The sequence below is a fragment of the Suricata suricatta genome, chromosome 3 (genome assembly GCF_006229205.1).
Source record: "Suricata suricatta isolate VVHF042 chromosome 3, meerkat_22Aug2017_6uvM2_HiC, whole genome shotgun sequence".
Classification (NCBI taxonomy): Eukaryota; Metazoa; Chordata; class Mammalia; order Carnivora; family Herpestidae; genus Suricata; species Suricata suricatta.
In genome coordinates this window covers 138915912-138935650 of record NC_043702.1, presented here as the reverse complement: position 1 = coordinate 138935650, position 19739 = coordinate 138915912, and the positions used below count along the sequence as shown (strand labels likewise).

Below are 19739 nucleotides of genomic sequence, written 5' to 3'. Positions count from 1 at the left end.
ATCACTAAAATTAAGAAATGTTAATGATGTAATATGATGGGTTGCCAATTGTCACAACAATGGCAATTATATTACAATATATAAGTGTCCCATATTAACATGCTGTACACTGGGGCACCTGGGTGGGTCAGTCGGTTAGGCCTCCGACTTCGGCTCAGGTCATGATCTCACGGTTCGTGGGTTCGAGCCCTGTGTCGGGCTCTGTGCTGATAAGCTCAGAGCCTGGAGCCTGTTTCAGATTCTGTGTCTCCCTCTCTCTCTGCCCCTTCCCCTCTCATGCTCTGTCTCTCTATCAAAAATAAATAAAACATTAAAAAAATTAAAAAAAAAAACATGCCGTACACCTTAAATTAACCCATTGTTGTATGTCAAATGTATTTCAATGAAAAAATAATAACGGCCTGTGCTAAAGTCCTTCCTTACAGAGGATTCAAAGGCCCTAATGATCTGCTACCCCCACCATCCGTCTGACGCTGTATGTACAGTCACACCGACCTCACACTCATGAATGCTCTCACGGGACCTTTTTCTTGCTGTTCTCCCTGCTGGTAACATTCTTTTTCAGAGGCTCACAAAGTTTGGGTCCCTCCTTTAGGTCCTTGCTAAAGTGTCGGCTTCTGAGTGAGAGCTCCCCTGAGCACCCTACATAAAACTACAACCTCCGCCTTCCTCACTCACTGATCTTCTCCCCTGATTTGATTTTCCCCACAGCGTGAATCACCACCTGGCCTCTCCACCCACCAGAAGCAAACGCAAACCTTCTCTAGAGAAATTCTTCTTTAGAAGATTCACACACACACTTCTCCAAAGAAAATGAGTAGCTCGAAGTAAAAAACAGCCAAGTATATATGGAAAAAGGGAACTACAAAAGAGAGTCAATAGAAATAGAGAGCAGACATGTCTGAAAGACCTTAGATAAGCTGAGAGAGAATGTTTGGACTGAAACATGTACCGGAGAACTTATTCAGAACACAGCACAGAGAGATAAAGAGACGGAAAAAAGATAAAGAACACGGGGGACTACGAGAAGAACTACCATGCGTTTATGCAACTGGATGCAGATCCGGGAGGAAGGGCAAGAGAGACGGGCAATACCTGCAAAGATGATGGCTGGCAATTTCCCGAAAGTGTTGAAAAACACCATTCTTATGTTTCAAGCAAATCAATAGTCTAGACGGTTTAAACAGAAGAAATCCACAGATGGTTCACGTCAAATTAAACAGAAAAATTTTAAAGCAGGAAAAAAAATTCCTTCCAAAGAGTACTGCTATTCTCGGTAGTAATAATGGAAACCAGCAGACAGCAGAATGGTACCCTCGAAGTCCAGGCACTATTCTGCCCCCAGAGAAAGTATCTTTCAAGATTGAGGGCAAAATGAAAACGTTTTAAGACACGCAAATATTGGGGGAGCTTATCACCACAGACCCTCACTAAAGGACCTTCAAATCAATCAATCAATCAATCCATCAACCAAGGACTTCCTGAAGGCAGAAGAAAAAGTATCCTAGAAAGAAAGCCTGAGATGCAAGAAGAGCAAAGACAGTGAAAGGTCCAAATGATCAAAGAATTTATAAAACAACAAAACTGCCTGAAAAGATAGAATTAAGACACATGACAACAATACGTAAGAATTTAAAGGAACAGAAATGAGTAGGGTGTTGTAGGGCCTTTGTAGCAGAATTAAAATAAGACACTTCTGAAACATATAGACAAAGACTGGAAGTAAAAAGATGATAATCTATCATGTAGGTACATCCTGAAGAAAACTGAAGTAACTATATTAATATCAGACAAAATAGACTACAGTAAAAGATAAACTGCAGAAAATTAAATAAATAGAAAGATGTTCATGCATTAGAAGGCTTAACACTGTAAAAACATCAATTTCGTACAAATTAATCTTTTCATTCAATGTAATCCCAATGAAATGATCAACTTTTTTCTTAACTTTTATTTATTTTGAGAGAGAGAGAGAGAGACAAAGAGGGGAGGGAGGGGCAGAAAGAGAGAAAGAATCCCAAGCAGGCTTCGTGCTGTCAGCACAGAGCCCGACGCAGGGCCTAAACTCACAAACCGTGAGAACATGACCTGAGACGAAATCAAGAGTCAGACACTTAACCAACTAAGCCACCCAGGTGCCCCTCTCAACTTTTTTTTAGGTGGAACTTGATTAGCTGCTTCTGAAATTTATATAGAATGCCAAGGGCCAATAAAGTACAAGTATTCAGAATATACAAAGAATGACACAAATCAATAGAAAAGTAATCAACACTTGAATAGCTGTGTTACAAAAGAGGAAATCCAATGGTCAAGTATGCTCAACTTCTTTAGCAATCAAGGAATTAGAAATTAAAACTACAACTTCTGAACTGGTAAAAATGTAAGGGTCTGGTAATTCTAAGTGTTGGCAAGGATGTGGACCAATAGGCATTCTCCTTATTACGAATGAAAATTGGCTCAATCACTTTGGGAAACAGTTTGACATTAAGTGGTAGAGCTGAAGATCTACATAGTCTAGAAGTCAGCAGTTTCACTCTTAAGTGTATAAAGAAAGCCCTGCACGTATGTGCAGATGAAGAATGCTCACAGCAGCACTGTTTGCAAGTGCCCCGTGTTGGGAAGAACCCACCAAGGGCAAGTAAACGGTGGTCCATTCATATAATGGAAAAGTACGCAGCAATTAAAGGGAAACGAACATGCAGCAACATGGATGAGTCTCATCAGTACAATGGTAAGCAAAATAAATAAAAACAAAACTAAACATTATTTTTTTAGGGAAGCATATAAAGGTCATAAAACAATAAAGAGCAAAGAAATGATTCTCACAAAAGTCAAAACAGCAGGCTCCTCTGGGCAGGTGTTCCTGTGCCGATGAGGGAGGACCGTGCAAGGGAAGGTGGCAGGGGTCTGTGAGCCTGCGGTCTTTTATTTCTAGCTGGATGGTGGCTACAAGGTTTTCATTTACAATTATTAAAACCGTTAGATATCTATTTAACATACTGTTTTGTAGGTGTGATACATACAGTAGGAGACGGATGAGAAGGAATAATACAGTGCTTTCACTGGGTTTGCTTCCCTACTGTAGCGGAGTACATCCTCTTCTTGGAAAGACAGTATTATTTAGTGGAAAAAGCATTAGAGGACAGAGCTCTCTTAATTAAAATCTTAATTTAGTCCCCTTAAGAAGCTCTCCTAAGCATATTAAGTCTCTCTGAACCCTCATTTGTTCACCTCCTAAATGCTAATACTAACACTGCCCTTAACTCTTGGGACAGTCGGGCCGATCACAATATACGGAAACGCGTGTAGAAAACTGCGAACAAAAACACAAATTAACCCAGCAGCTTAGCTTCATGACCTGAAATTCAAAGGTTTCTGTTGCACTGTAGTGATGATGACACCAAAAGATAATAAAATCCATGAAAATAAAGGTTACATTCTAACAATCTTTTGTTTTACTTCAAACAGCATTTTTTAGAAAATGGTGCATCTGCTAACAAAAATTAATAAACACATAGGGTTCTGTTTTGAGAAAACAATAAACATAAAACATTAACTTAACCTTAAAAATGCTATAAAACATGCCACACTGAAAGTCCAGAGATTGACTGGGGTGCATGGGTGGCTCAGTCCATTAAGTGGCTGATTCCTGATCTTGGCTTTGGTCCTGTTCTCACGGTTATGGGATGGAGCCCTGCATCAAGCTCTGTGCTTGTGGTGTGGAGCCTACTTGGGATTCTCTCTCTCTCTTTCTCTCTCTCTGCCCCTTCCCTGCTCTCTCTCTTGCTCTCAAAATAAGTAAATAAACCTTAAAAAATAAAAATCTATATACTGAGACTTGCTCCTGCATTTATAAAAAAAAAAAAAACTTAAGAATGCCCTTCCTCTCCATAAAAAGGAAAATATACTTTGCTAAGTTACGCTTCCAGTGCCTTCTCCCTAATAAATCACAGCCGGCACCAAGTGTTCTCCCTAAAGTGAGTAAAAGAGACAGGAATTAAATAAATGATTTAATTGGGCTTTTTGTGTAGCCTTAGTGCCGCTGTGGGAAAAGTAACAGGAAACTGAGAGGCAAAGTCTTAACTCTCTAAAACAAACTTATGCACAAAAGGATAAAAGTTTTAGGTATTTATTTTGCCACTTAAAAAATGACTTCTGCCATAAATTTCAACGCTGCTCTTAAATTCATTTTCAAATTCAAACATTTAAAAGATGACAGAGATGATATCAAAATGTAGAGTAAAACAATTTATGACAATGTTGCATTATTTCTCTATATAAAATATTAACGTTCAGAGATCTACATACCTGAATATTTTCCCTACTCCAAGTATGTGGTGTTTTATTGGCAAGTAGTTTGAGATCTTGAATAGCAAGTCTCTTTACTGCCTTCCTAGGGTCATTCTTCAAATACTGCAAGAGAAGCTGAATCTATGAAAGAAAAGTCATTCATGAACAATACTGCCACTGAAATTACCATTACTACATTATTAATGTTGTATCATTTAGTGAAGCTTTTAGATTCAAGACAGAACTCATTTAAGATTGCAGCCTAGTCATTTATTAGCTGTGGGTCCATGTTTGGGCCAGTTTCTCCTTGTGCATAAAAATACACTCATAATCCTTTAACTTGTAATATTCTAGCTCGGGGCCTGACCTTTTCTTTACTGCCAACCCCACACTCTGCCAAGTGCCCCTACTTCTGCTTCATTTTCAGGGGCTCCTAAGAATTAGTACTATGAATACAGAAAGGAAAAAAAAGCAAACAAAAGGATATTAAAAAATTATCTTTATCAGAGAAAGGGACCTTACTATTATCATAACTTAGGGGTTACTTAAATTTTTTAAAAATTTATACTTAATATGCAAATTTACCGAAGAAAAGGCAGTTTAAAGAAAACTGAAATTACCTGCTTAGGCGTATCAACCAAAGATGAAGCGGCAAGCAGAGTAAAAGTGTGCAACGAGACGATCACCATTTTGGTGGAGGGATAGGACGTGACGAGCTGCTGGAGAAGCTGGCGGGCGCTGGACGCCAGGATCGCGTCGTGGTGCATGTGCTGCAGGATGGGGATCAACTTCAGCTTCAAGTCCACTGGCGTGGCTAACCCTGGGCACAAAAGGAACCGTTAGGGACAGGTTTCTGATTATCATCCTTGATACTAGTTCACATTTAAAAGGTCTGATTCACTTAGCAAAAATGGCCATTTAAAAACAAATAGTATACTGCTATGTTCAGGACATTAAAGATAATTATACTAGAACTAACCCAATTAGGTTGAATAGCACTCTTCCAAAGCATTTATCTTAAATGTTTTATTTATTTTTGATACAGAGAGAGACAGAGCATGAAAGGGGGAGGGGCAGAGAGAGAAGGAGACACAGAACTGGAAGCAGGCTCCAGGTTCTGAGCTAGCTGTCAGCACAGAGCCTGACGCGGGGCTCAAACCCACGAACGTGAGATCTGACCTGAGCCGAAATCGGAGGCTTAACCGACTGAGCCACCCAGGCGCCCCCCAAAGCATTTATCTTAACATTAATTTTTTGGTGAGTATGAAACTTACATGCAGACAGTATAAAATGTCTTTAAAAGGCACAGCAGAAAGCAAAGTTTATCATTTGCTATTTCTTCCCATAGCATACTACAAAGATACACACATACAGGTACATATAGGTGGGCACACACATATTCATTGGCTACAATTTAATTCTATTTACAGTTTTAATTGTTTCCCTTTGACACTAAGATCTAGATGTGAACAGAATGTGTGTGGAGGGATTCTGAAGTTCTCTGAACTTGGTGCAGCAATGCCTTTTTTACCTCCTGCACAGCAGGAATTCCATGAGGATTAAGTCCAGTGTATCTTTTGCTGTCAACACTGCAGCTATACAAACAAAAACATCTTTTCTTCTGCAGTATGGCTTTGTGATGATAAAGAACAAAGACCTGTCCATCATAATTCACCGCACATATGCCAAAAGCTATCTCATACTCTGCAGAACACTGTTTTCCCACTGTGAGTTACCGTTAGTGGGAATATATAAGAACACTCTAACATCCAGTGGAGACTTACATCAACAAACTCCCTTGCTGTTTGGCCTCTACTTAGGTCTGGCCAAAGCAGAGCCCCAGGAGACAGGAGGGAGAAAAATGAGGTCAGGGTATGGACTCCCTGGTTTTCTTTCAGTAGCTATATCATGCTTATGTTATTAATATTTTGATCCTTACAGTACTAAATGCATTTGACACTGCTGGCTATTCTTTGAAACTCTCGTCTCTCGAAAGCTGCTCTTCCTGGCTTTTGTCCTTCCTCTGGCTATTCCTTCTCAATCTCGTTGTATTCATCTCTTTTATCCACATTTTAATTTCTGGTATTCCTTGGGGTTGGTAATACATTTTCTTCTCACCCTCAGTACTTTCTCTGGGTGAAGTGATACACTCCCAAGGCTTCCATTATCAGCCACACGCTAACAACTACCTTCTGGCACCCATCTGCCCTGCCCCTGAACTTCAGATCCCATTACCTCCTGGTCATCTCCACTGGGATGTCCAGTCAGAAGCATTTTGTACTTAATTGGGCCCAGAGAACTTCTGATGTTCACCACAAAACTGACCATTAAAAAAAAATTCTTTCCATTTTAGTATACGGCAGGTCCATCATTACAGAGCCTTTCTTGATTCTCTTACTTCTTTCGCACCCCACATCCAAATTCATTAGCAAATCCTGTTGATTCTATCTTTAAAATATACACCAAATCTGACCAGGCCATTCTGCTTCCATTGCTGTCACTCTGGCCTACCTCCACCACCGTCTCCTGACTGAATTACTGCAAAGGTCTAAGTATTTTCCCTACTGACGCCTTTCTCCGTGGCAGACTCCTGTCTCCTATCTCCCCTCCTTCCTCTGCAAATCTCTGCTCAACCCAGCAGCCAGTGGAATTCCTCCTGTTGACAGACATTTTTATTGGTTTAGGGATGCTCAAGAGGTTTTACTTTGCAGAAACACAACCAACTTAAAAGTAAATGTAAGGATACTTTATTCCTAAAACTCGCCTGCCACGACCCTATCTTGGGCTCCAGCCTTCCTCCACTCCCACTCCTGTGCTTTTTTTCCTCTTTCTCTTTCAACACCCTGTTCCTATTCTTTTGCTTTAATTTTCTTTAATAGATAAAACTTAAGAAACAATAATGAATCTTACATGTGCAAACCAGCGGGTTTCTACATATGGATGTGCCCAAATAACGATTGCCCAGATGCACACATTACTCCTGACCTGTAGGAGGGTCACCGGCACAGCGTCCATCCACTCCCTGGCTGTCTGCCCGGTGTCTGAGTTTAGCCAGTGAAGAGCCCAGCAGGGTAGAGGAGGGAGCAGGACGTGAGGGTACTTATTTCCTGGGTCCCTCTCCACAGGGTCACACGAGGTCATACCACACTGAAGGTCAGTTTTTCAAAGTGGCCCTCTTGACATGACTCCACACTTCGGGTAATCACTCCCCCTCTGCAACTTTGGGTGCAGGACGACATGATCCCCTACAGTTCATCCTGCCCACACCTTTGTAAATGGTTCCTTTCTTAAGTCCTCCTTGGATTATTTTAATTCAAGTGTGACATCTGTTTCCTGCTGAGCTCTTGTTGATAGAGCAAGCGTTTGATAAAAACTACTCAATGAACAAGTGATGCTTCCTTGTAATGGTAGCATTCTGCAGAAGAGCCCTTCTCTGACAGTGAGAAAAAAGGACAAAGGAATAAAGGAGAACAGGACAAAGCTCAACCATTGTATTCTGGTCTTCAGATAACTTTAATGTGGCTCCATTTCCTTTTCTATAAAAGACACATAAGAGCATTACCTATGATGTCTGCCGAGTTGCACAACTCAAAGGAACGCCCCTTAGAAAAACACAGGGGAATCGGTGTTCTCCAGAGCTGTGCAGTGCTGAAGGCCCGGGGCCCCTTTAATGAACAGCATGAGATGAAGTGGGGCAACATAAGCCTAATACGGAAGATGTGATTAGAAAACGAGGGCCTTGTAAGCCTGGTAAGGAATCTGGATTTGAGTTGCGTGGAGGAACATCCACCGGAGTGAGGCACGAGCCCCAGGAGATCTAACAGCCCTCCGCTCCCCAGCCCAGACTCCTCTTCCCCGAAGCATCTGCCTCTCTCATACAAATGCTGCTCCATTAGTGGCTTTCCTTGATCAGCATATACAAAATATAAAGTGACCCCCTTCCACCCTGGGGTGGGGGCTCTACTCTGGGGGCTTCCTACCCTTACCTCGCTTTTTCTCCATAGCAACTGTTACAGCGTATTTTCATTTGTCAGTTGCCACCCCCCCCCCCAACTTCTGCCACTAGAATGGAGGTTACCATGGGGCAAGGACTTTGTTTTGTACATTACTGTATCCTAGGTACCCAGAACAGCTCTGGCATTTAGGAGATGCTTAATAAATATTACTTAAAAATGAATAAGTGAATGAATGGTGACGAGCACACAGAAAGGACTTAATAAATGGCAGCGGCTATTATGAATACAAATCGCAGTAAGTCACTTCATAATACTAAGTGAAGCACACATACCTTGAATCATTTCACTGATTTTGTTACAGATTCCTACAGCAAAATCCCTTTGAAAAAAACAGAAGACAGCAAAACTTTAAAACCAAGAAAAATTACATTGGCTGAAGTTTCCTAAGGACGTAAAGAGAACACAATCGACACAATACTTCAAATCGTACCCAGGATTCCAGGACTGGGGGTGGGGTGAGAACTGCGCCTGACCCCTCAACTCGCACCAGCGAGCAGCTCTGTGCACACCACTCTCGAGTGGGGTTCGAGGAAAGCGGCTCTGATTTACAAGTGCGGCGCTCCGCATCCCTGAGCTCCACCGTCAACATCTGAGGTCGCTACCTCGGTTCGCGATATTCTAGGATATGCTTTTAATTATGAAAAGCTTTTAATACCATAAGCTGATTATATAAGCAATAAAATACATTTTAGATATCCTAAGTTTTAGAAAAGTAGACTAAATATGAAATAGAAATGTGGTAGGAAACATGGGCAGAATCTTACCAAGAGCCGATTTCAAGTTAACCATATATTGTTTAAAAATTTCTTTTAATGTTTATTTATTTTTGAGACAGAGAGAGACAGAGCACAAGTGGGGGAGGGGCAGAGAGAGAGGGAGACAAAGAATCTGAAAAAGGCTCCAGGCTCTGAGCTGTCAGCACAGAGCCCGATGCGGGGCTCAAACCCACGAACTGAGAGATCATGACCTGAGCTGAAGTCGGACGCTTTACCGACTGAGCCACCCAGGTGCCCCTCATATATGTATATATTTTTATATTATATACATGTAAAGTGTTTTCCAAGGGGCTGCTTTTGATTCTGTCTTAACAAAAAATATCACTGACTGTTGCAAAAGTTAATAATGACATGAATATTTGGGACAGGACATTACATCATATGAAAGGAAATATGATCAAGCTTGGCTCATTTAGCCATGATAAATGATATGTTAGGACATGAAATACTTCCCCTCTGCAGTTCAATGGATGTCTTCATAAAATATTTCCTGCCATTGAGCTATGTGCCGTTTCCAATTTCATTCTCTCACAAGTGCACAGCATTTTCCAGAGGCTACGTGATATATAATGACCCCATCTCTTGAGAGCTAATGGAATGTAAAATTGTGCATTCTTGTGTTTTCTAGGATTTTCCAAGGTAGTAGGTTTAGTATATACATTTTCTGAGATTAACTCAGTTTGTTCTCAATTCTTCTGTGCTCTTACTATATTTGACCATATCTATTTTTTTTAATGTCCATTTATTTTTGAGAGAGAGAGACAGAGCATGAGACGGGGAGGGGCAGAGAGACACAGAATCCAAAGCAGGCTCCAGGCTTTGAGCTTTCAGGACAGAGCCTGACGTGGGCCTCGAACTGACGAACCTTGAGATCATGACCTGAGCTGAAGTTGGATGCTTACACCTGACTAAGCCACCCAGGCGCCCCTTGAGTCTATCTATTAATATCTTTAGAACCTCATTACCATCCATCATTATTTTGAAATCCTGAAGTTTTCCTTATGTTTATAGAGAAACATTATCAGGAAGTGTACATGTCATACTTTGCATTAAATTTTGTAAGATTTTCTAAAATTTTATCTAAAATTGCTTTTGTTTTAGAATTTAACAATATTTTACTCCAAAATAAAATAAAGCTTATTTGCAAGGTCTTTTTTATAATTAAAAAAGAATCACAGGCCAGACGGAGATTGGAAGACTTGTTTTTTCAACACACAGCTGTACTGTCTAGGTCTAAAGATGCTGAAAAAAGCTAAAACTGACATATCAGAGAGTCTTCTAATTTGTGGAAAGAATCTATTCTAAAGGAAAGCAAAATTGTAAGTAAAAAAATATGACTAAAGCTATCCTTGATTTTTTAGATGTTTATAATTTAACTGCTCACGCCTCATGATATAAAACATTTCAAAATGTACCATGGTTACCAGTTACCTTGTAGTTTCATTTTGAGACTGTTTAGAATTTTTTAAAAAGACTGTTTTAAATGGGCTCTTTAAGGCAAAATACTGACTTTTAAACTAGAAATGAGAACAGGGGGAGTTATCCTACCGCGCTGGCTGGAAAAGTGCACCTGACGTAGGAGACGCAAGCAGCTGATGGCTGGCAGGGCTGGACACCCGGCTGAAGAGTCCGTAGAAGAAGTCCGGGCACCGCCACTTTCCAACATTAAGGTAGCTTATGAAATAAAACATTTAGCTGCAAACCTGAAGACTGAGTACCAGCTCAACTGCAGAGTTTTGTTTCTGCCTTACAGACGGACAGACCGCGACAGACATGGCGAGACACGCACCTCTGCTTGTACCAGCACCACCTAGCCATAAAACAGCATCTTTTATGCGAATTCTGGGCAATAAACACCATTTGTGGTGAGATGTTCACAGTAACATTTTGTTCTTTTTATCTCTTGGACTTTCTGGAACACCCCTGCTGCCTTCTTCACCACTGGTACCAAAGCAATGAGAGAAACTGCTGGCACTTCGGCAACAATCAAGGCGGCGCCACCAAACTGAACTACGTCAGCGGACGACTGACCGCTGCGCACTCAAGTTAAAAGGAAGAAAGGAAGCCAGGTGCTCTTACAAATGTCCTTGATAAAACAGTGAAAATTACTAATGTTACTGAATTTCAACCCTTGAGCAAGTGTCTTTTTAATATCCTCGGATAGAATGGAAAGCACACATAAAGCACACAGTGGTTGTCTCCAGGAAAGGGCCCAGGCGATGGTCTGAGTCACGATAGGAATTAGCCTTTTTGTTTTTTTTCATGAAACTTCATGGTTATTCAGACTTGATTACTTGGCAGTCGTTTTCTCAAAAAATAAATAAAGCCAGCTTATCAACTCACAGAAGATAACAAGGGAAAACTTTTTGCCAATCTGAACTTTGAAGTAAAAATCAGGATTTCGGAAAACTTGCAACTATGGCCATGAGCTTGACAGCTTAGTATTTAACGACCTCTCCTGATGTGATTGGTGGTGAGAGTAACAAATGTGAACCTTGGACATGATACAGTGAGATGGGTCAACCTTCAGATGACGTGCACGACACAGTGAACCAATACTTTGCAAAAGACAGATGCAGAGATTATAAAACTATCCATGCGTAAGAGATTCCAATGGATTTCAGTGTAAGACAGCACAAGTTCATGGATACGGTTTTAGAGCCCAGTTAACCTTTAAGAAACCACACTTGTCTGGTTCTGGTATAGCATCAAAGCAAACTACCCGTAATTTTACCTGGGAAGTTTTAAAAATATTCCTTTCTTTTCCAACTATATATCTGTGTGAGGTTAGATTTTTTTCATATACTTTAACCAAATGACATATTGCCAGCAGAAATGTTGAATATAAAACAGATATACAAATCCAGCCAGACATTAAAGAGATTTGCAAAAAATGTAAAATAATGCTACTGATCTCACAAAACTGCTTTTTTATTTTGGAAAATAATTATTTTCATAGCAGTGTTTTTATGTTAACATCTTTAGAGAATTGCTATTTTAAAAATGATTATAAAAATGTAGATATTTAAATTTCTAATATTCTAAATATCAATCACTGTGGTCCACGTAAACAAAAAAGCTCTTTGAGGATCCTGACGATGCTTGAAAAGTGTGAAGAGATTCTGATACCAGGTAGTTTGAAAACTACAGTTCTAAGATATCAGCTTCACATTTGATAAGAAAAAGTTAATTATAAATGTCTTTAAGGCATAAGGTGAGAGGTGTATCGGGTCCATACAGACAACTCATTCACATTCCGGAATGCTCTCATCCTTGCGCTCCCTTCTTCTTGGAATATTCTTCCTCCCTCTTGCTGCCTCTTCATCACCCAGGTTCAGCTCAAGTGTCATCCGTCAGAGAGGCCTTCCCTGGTCACCCTCCTTAAAGCAGTTCACTCAGGTCATTATCACAACGATGAAATTATTTTTATCACAAAATTGTTTTACATTTTCATAACATTAACACACATCTGAAACTATTCTGTATTTACATAACAATACGGACATGATCTTCACCCCTGTATTCCTGGGTGCTTAGAATATTTATCTGGACACGGTGGATATTCAGGAACTTATTTCTTCACTAACTATATAACTTTTACACAACACATTTAAAGATCCATTATGGGCCTTTAGGGCCAATGAACTGCAAATTAGAACGTCGTAGTCTTTCTTTTTCTTTCTTTCCTTCTTTCTTTCTCTCATGCATTCATTCAAAAGTAATACTTTCTTCACATACTTTCTTCAAACTTTTCAAAGTTCTTAATGTCAACATTAAGAATGTATGTTAAGAATATATAGTCTCATATGGCAATAAGACTATAAACAGAATAAAATTTTCACCCCCCCGCCCAAAGTCAAATGTCACAATACTGCACCTACATTCCTACAGTCACAACTTGCAGGGGCCGAAGGGCAAGCGGCTCCCACTTCTAGATGGCAAGTGCACTAATCAGTGCAGCACAGTGGCCACAAGAGGGCACTACTCTCAGTGACAACGCTTCCCCAGTCTCCAACTCCCGCTTTGTGACCTGGTGCCTAGCTCTTTAAATGTATAAAATCTTAACCTTTTTTAGAACAAGTAAGATGAGATTATGACAGTAGGCAGGGGCAGAAGAGTATTTTAAAAATTCTTTAGGTCTTATTTGGCCAGTTGCTCTAATTTGTTTAGTATCCAAAGTTGGTAAGTAGGGATACTAGGAAAAAAACCCATCAGTACTGGTTGAGAGATCTGATCTCAAGCCAGGTGGGTCATCATTTCAGAAGAGGTAAATGCTAGTCTCAAAAAGATACAGTTCATATCTAAAGACTACAGATGCTGGCGAGGGTGTGGAGAAACAGGCACCCTCCTACACTGTTGGTGGCAATGTAAACTGGTGCAGCCGCTCTGGAAGACAGTGTGGAGGTTCCTCAAAAAACTATCCATAGAACTCCCCTATGACCCAGCAATAGCACTGGTAGGGATTTACTCAAGGGACAAAGAAGTGCTGATGCATAGGAGCACATGTATCCCAATGTTCATAGCGGTACTTTCTACAATAGCCAAATCATGGAAAGAACCTAAATGTCCATCAACTGATGAATGGATCAAGAAGATGTGGTTTATATATACAATGGAGTACTACATGACAATGAGAAAGAATGATATATGGCCATTTGTAGGAAAGTGGATGGACCTTGAGGATGTCATGCTAAGCGAAATAGGTCAGGCGGAGAAGGATAGATACCATACGTTTGCATTCATAGGTCTAATAGGAGAGACCTGGCAGGGGAACATGGGGAGAGGAAGGGGGAAAGAGAGCAGGGAAGAGTGAGGGACGCAGATCAAGGGAGACTACTGAATACTGGAGACGATCCATGGACTGGGGGGGGGGGGAAGGGAGAGGGGGTGATGGTCATGGTGGGGGGCACTTGTGGGGAGAAGCACTGGGTGTTATATGGAAACTAATTTGACAATAAACTATTTGAAAAAAAAAAGATACAGTTCATTATACAACTTTACACTCTGATACATTTTGATAAGCCCTTCAGCCGTTCCTACTGTGCTTATTTGGTATTTTTAAACCTCACAAACTATACTGAAACCTCTTATTGGAACCTCTTCCATTAAAAACTGCTTCTATATAAACTATTAATTTAAATGTTCATTGGTCATCAATTATATAAACAAAGAATCATGTTCCTATGTCACCTGGTCTTAATCTGTTCCAAAACAGATCAGAAATTCCATAGCTGGTAAAATTAGTGTCTGATTATAACACAAGAGAAAATCTGAAGTAAAAATGATTCTCATTAAATAAAATATAATCACTAAATTACAAATTTATCATCTAAATTTAGAAACTAAATTTAGAAAACTATTTTTGGAGCTACAGAAAGTAGCAAATTTACTCAGGTAGATTATAAAGTACAGACACCTTGTCAGTGGTAATCAGATAACAATTCATTAGATATAATTCCTATCCAATAAAAATAATTTTTAAAAACTTCTCTCAATAGTAATGACTCTTGGTAAGACAAAAAAGTGCCAGTTTTCAAAAGCACAAATAGGAATTCTATTTACTCAGATATTTCTGTTCCTCGATTACTGCCACACCTACTAATTTTGAGCAGCACATTAAAAACTACATGCTTTCTAGTCTCCACTCTCCGTTTCCAAGGAGCAATCCTGTGATTCTGAAGGTTTGATAGGAGTAGCTGAAGAGATGAATACTCGTATAACTAAAATCTGAGTAAAGAAAGGTGGTGATTAACTATTTCAAGTTTTATCCAAAGTTAGCAGAGATTCTTAATTGGAAATGCTATTTTTTTAAATTTTAAAAGTAACATCATCCATCTGATTATAAAGTCCAAACCTGCTCCTGACAGGATATATAGAAATGTATAAAAAGGAAAATTAAAATAAGATACCAACTTATCACCCAGAAACAATATTTTGATATATATATCCTTTGTCTTTTTTCTATTCCATCAGTACGAACACATGTTCATTAAAAAATATATTCTATACTACCCCATAAGCTATGATGTAATGTTTTCAAGTACATTTCTAATATATATTTATTAAGAACTAATATAATACTTCATTGTTTATCTAAGTACATTAGTTAAAAGTTAGGCTGCTACTGATCTTTTTTGTTTTTATAACATTGCAACTAGTATCCTTAAAAATAATGATCAGTATGCATGGGGGTATATGTACCCCAATGTTCACAGCAGCACTTTCAACAATAGCCAAATCATCGAAAGAGCCTAAATGTCCATCAACTGATGAATGGATCAAGAAGATGTGGTTTATATATACAATGGAATACTACATGCCATTGAAGAAAGAATGAAATCTGGCCATTCGTGGCAACGTGGATGAAACTTGAGAGTGGTACGCTAAGTGAAATAAGTCACTCAGACAGAGAAGGACAGATACCATATGTTTTCACTCATAAGTGGAACAGGAGAAACTTGACAGAGGACTACTGGAGTGGGGAAGGGCAGAAAAACAGGGAGAGGGAGGAAGGCAAATCATGAGAGACTTGTGAACACTGAGAACAAACTGAGGGCTGAAGGGGGAGGGGGAAAAGGAAAGGGGGGTGATGGTCATGGAGGAGGGCACTTGTGGGGAAGAGCACTGGGTGTTATATGGAAACCAACTTGACAATAAAGTATAAATTTAAAAAACCAGTAAATTCTATGAAAAAATACAACAACAAATAATTATCAGAATACACTGCTGATTCCTCGGGATAGGTTCTCAGAAGTGGACTTTATAGGTCCACTGAAGAAGGAAAAGGATGGGCATGTTTAAGGCAAAATGCATATGACCAAACTGCCCTCCAGAAAGCAATGCTACTATGACTATCAGTCAGTTAAGGAGATAATATATATTTTTAGAAAGAGTAATCCAACAAGTCAAAGAGTAGCATAATCATGGTCAATACTGCACCAAAAAACCAAAATTGTTCTACAAGATACTAATGTAGGGTATGACATCCCAAATAGGTTAAAGCTGGCTTCAGCCCAAGTGACTATCTCTGACAAGCTGTGCGCCGCTCTAATGCTTTGAGAAGACCACGGGAAAGCAGCGACGGAGCATCAGAACCGCGTGTGTCTGGGGAGGGTGCCTCGGTGGACAGAACTTCTGCTCCTCAGTGGAGCCCTCCCTAACTACTCCACTGTCCTTCTGGAAATTCGTATCTCATTTCCAGTCAGTGCCAACATACGTACTTTTCTGTTTTATACACTGAAGTTCTGTTTCCCCAACAGGATGTAAACCTCTTGGAAAATACACCTCGCCATTTACATTTTTCTCTTAGTGTTTATGTACAGTGAGTTATTCCTTCAAAACCTCTTCCTGGGAAGCCGAGTTATTAAAAGGCTGATGCTTACTTTGACTGTGCAGAAAAGTTTGCAGCAGCAAAAACGGCAGCTTCAACTTCTACGTTATCATGTGAATCCAGACTCTGCCGGATACTATGATGAGCATTCTTCCTTTCAGGAATTATGGATGCCAGACTTCCCAACATCCTACAGAGAAAGAGAAACCCAAGAAGAATACAAATACAGTAAGCTAAAAACCGAGAGAAGAAGAAGCAAGGCAAAGCTAGACACCACAGTTAAGATTTGTAGATAATTTCTTAAATCTCAGGTTAATAAAGCATCGACTTTTAGGAATCAAGCAATCAATCCAATTCTAAATACTTTTCCATACTCCAATATCTCAGAAAAATTAACATGGCTTATCCAACATAAGCAGAATTTAAAATTATCATCCTAAAGCACATCTCAGGTACCAAGTAGAGACCAGAAACTTTTGAATTATTAAAGCATCCAAAATATCAATTTTCCAATGTTAAGTACGTCCATTTTAGCAGAGCAACATTTTTGCTATTAAGCAAATCCACAAAGTAAGAAAAGTAAGACTCCCCATCTTTTTTTCCATATCGGTAAATACTGATACCATGATTTTCAAATTTGTCTTCAACACCAAGAGAAAAGAGGTAGAGAATGCTCCCTGGGGCTCACATCAGAGTCTGCAAGAGTGAGGAAGATACTCCGGAAAAACCCAGTCTACTTTATAATAAATTATAAATTTGGAAAAGGAAAAAAATCTATTGTTTGTAACATAAACTATAGAAGGTAAAGCTTGAAAGATGTTTTCAGCAGAAAGGCATGGATTTGAGAGGGCTGCAAGACCCTGCAATGAACAAAACAGAGTTCCTTCAGGGACAAGCTTCCTCTAAGTCAGTGTCCTACATAACCTTCCAACCTGACATGTCATCACTACCTTACCGAAAACTGATTGGACACAAATATTAGAGTTTGTACAAAATACTAACATGGACTAATATGTAATTTGTATTCAATTTGAAAATAAAGTTTCAAAATTACATAGGAGTTATTCTTCAAAAGAAATATGCAGCTTGTAAAATATCCTATACAAGAGAAGATTAGAGAAGGCCACTACTGACACATTTTGATTAACAGTGTGTTACTATTTACATATAAAAGGGCAAAACAAGCATAATCCCATTGGTCACTACTTTCTGAAGACATTTCTGGTAATATTATAAATAACTTGTAGCACTACATTACAAATATTATAAATGTCTTCCAGCTTCTTCTTCTTCCAATTGCTTTAATTGATAAGTCTAGATTTTTAAAAAATATTTTTGAGAGCAAGAGGGAGAAAGAGAGAGAGAGAGAGAGAGAAAGAGAGAGAGAGAAAGAGAGAGAGAGAGAGAGAGAGAGAGAGAGAGAAGCCCAAGCAGGCCCTGCTCTGTCAGCACAGAGCCTGACCAAGGGCTTGAACTCACAAACCGTGAGATCATGACCTGAACAGAAATCAAGAGTCAGATGCTTAACCAACTGAGCCACCCAGGTGCCCTTTTAATTGGTAAGTCTAAAGTAATGAGTAAAAAAAGAAAACATCTTTAAAATATCATCTCTTCCTTGTCCTTTCTCCCTTTTAAATTTAAATCATTCTGACTCTAAAAACTCCTTAGCCTTTGAGACGTCACTTTTTCCTTTTTTCTTTTTTTTCATGCGTTTAATCTTATTAGTACATTCTTCTATAAAGTCGGCTCCTTGAGATCAGCATTCCCACTTTAATCTATATTCCTTAAAACACACAACAACTCTCTATTCAACGGGTACTCAGAGTACTTAATGTTGATCTATCATTTATCAGTCCCATCTTTTCTTTGCAGACTTTGTTTTTCTCAAGAGGCTCGGTTTTCAGTTTTCCAGCATGCTATATATCATGCGTCTCAATGAAAAATCATATTCCTATAAAACGTTAAGCTTCTTTTTGTATTACATCTTTTTCTTTATAAAAAAGAAGTACTCTAGTCAAGCCTTTCACAATAGAAAGAATGAACATATAATCACTAATATGCTTCTTACTTCCTCAAAGATAGATTTTTTTTAATAGCCAAATTCTTTACATTTCTATGGTGACTGAAAACTTTGTGGGGTTTTTTGCACATGTTGCATTTTACCACATAGGAAATAAGTTGATCCATTAGGGAAGGTATCATCTTTCTCATTTTACAGCAGGAAAAGTGATTTACGACATGTCGGTGCATCTGGGACCGGGACAGCTCCCCCTATGCATACAGCCAACCTTCTCTTCAGTTGAGCAGGCATTGCTTCCCAAATGGCATTTCAAAATGTGGACATCTTTTTTTTCTTAATTACAACGGCACTTAAATTACTTTTCCATTTTAAAAGCAGAATATTTTGAAGACCTCACAGTATAAAGTAAAAGCATATGTACAGTAGTTAGTGGCTATGACGTAAGCACACTCACAGCCCACTCACTTGGTTTCACACTGCCAGCATCTGGGGTGGTTTTGACAGTTACCCGGTTTGGAACTACCTTTATTCTGAGTCATACATTATTTTAGTTATAGACGGAAACGTAAGCAACGGTAATGCTGAGACATAACGTAATGAAGAGCATAAAAACGGTAGTAATTCTGGTATAGCTGGCGTTCAGGCCCTAAAAGAAGTTTCTGTCTATTCTTACATATGATACGTAAAACATGTATCAGAAAAAGGCCTGGTATTAAGAATATATCAAGAAATCCTACAATTTTGTAATAAAACTACAAGTAACATAATATAATCTAAACAATCTAATGAAAGGAAATGGACTAATGATTTGAACAGAAACTCCCCCAAAACAGATATAAAAACCGTTGTCAAAAGATACATTAGAAAAAGCTCAACATCATTGCCACCAGGGAAATGCAAATCAAAACCATGATACATCCATCAGAAGGGCTAACACGGAGAAGACAGACAGCATCAAAGGTTGGCAAGAGGGTGAAGCAACCAGAATTCACACACTGTTGGTCAGAACATAAAATGGTTAAAACCACTCTGGAAGAAGGCTTGGCAGCTTCTTATAAAATTAAATATACCCCTACCCTATGATTCAGCAATTTCACTCCTAAATATGTTATTTGTCAGAAAGGGAAGCATGTTCACAACAGGTCTTGTACAAGAAGGTTCATAGCAGCTTTACTTATAATAGCCTCAAACTGGAAACAGCCTAAGTGTTCGCCAGTGAGTACAAATGAACTGTTACAGTCACAGAACAGAAAAGTACTCAGCAATAAAAAGAAACAAATTAGGGACGTACAAAATGGATATATATA

At 39.1% G+C, this 19739-nt stretch overlaps 1 protein-coding gene across 1 annotated transcript in view; it reads right to left on the bottom strand.

Moving 5' to 3' along the window:
• The window catches only part of INTS7 (integrator complex subunit 7), a 98636-nt gene that overhangs the window by 62734 nt on the left and 16163 nt on the right, over positions 1-19739 (bottom strand). Inside the window, exons 4-7 of the mRNA XM_029935320.1 lie at positions 16465-16602; positions 8579-8625; positions 4911-5110; positions 4309-4431 (exon numbers count right to left, since the gene is read on the bottom strand). Coding sequence (XP_029791180.1) covers positions 4309-4431; positions 4911-5110; positions 8579-8625; positions 16465-16602 — 508 coding nt within the window. The remainder of the gene's footprint in view (positions 1-4308; positions 4432-4910; positions 5111-8578; positions 8626-16464; positions 16603-19739) is intronic.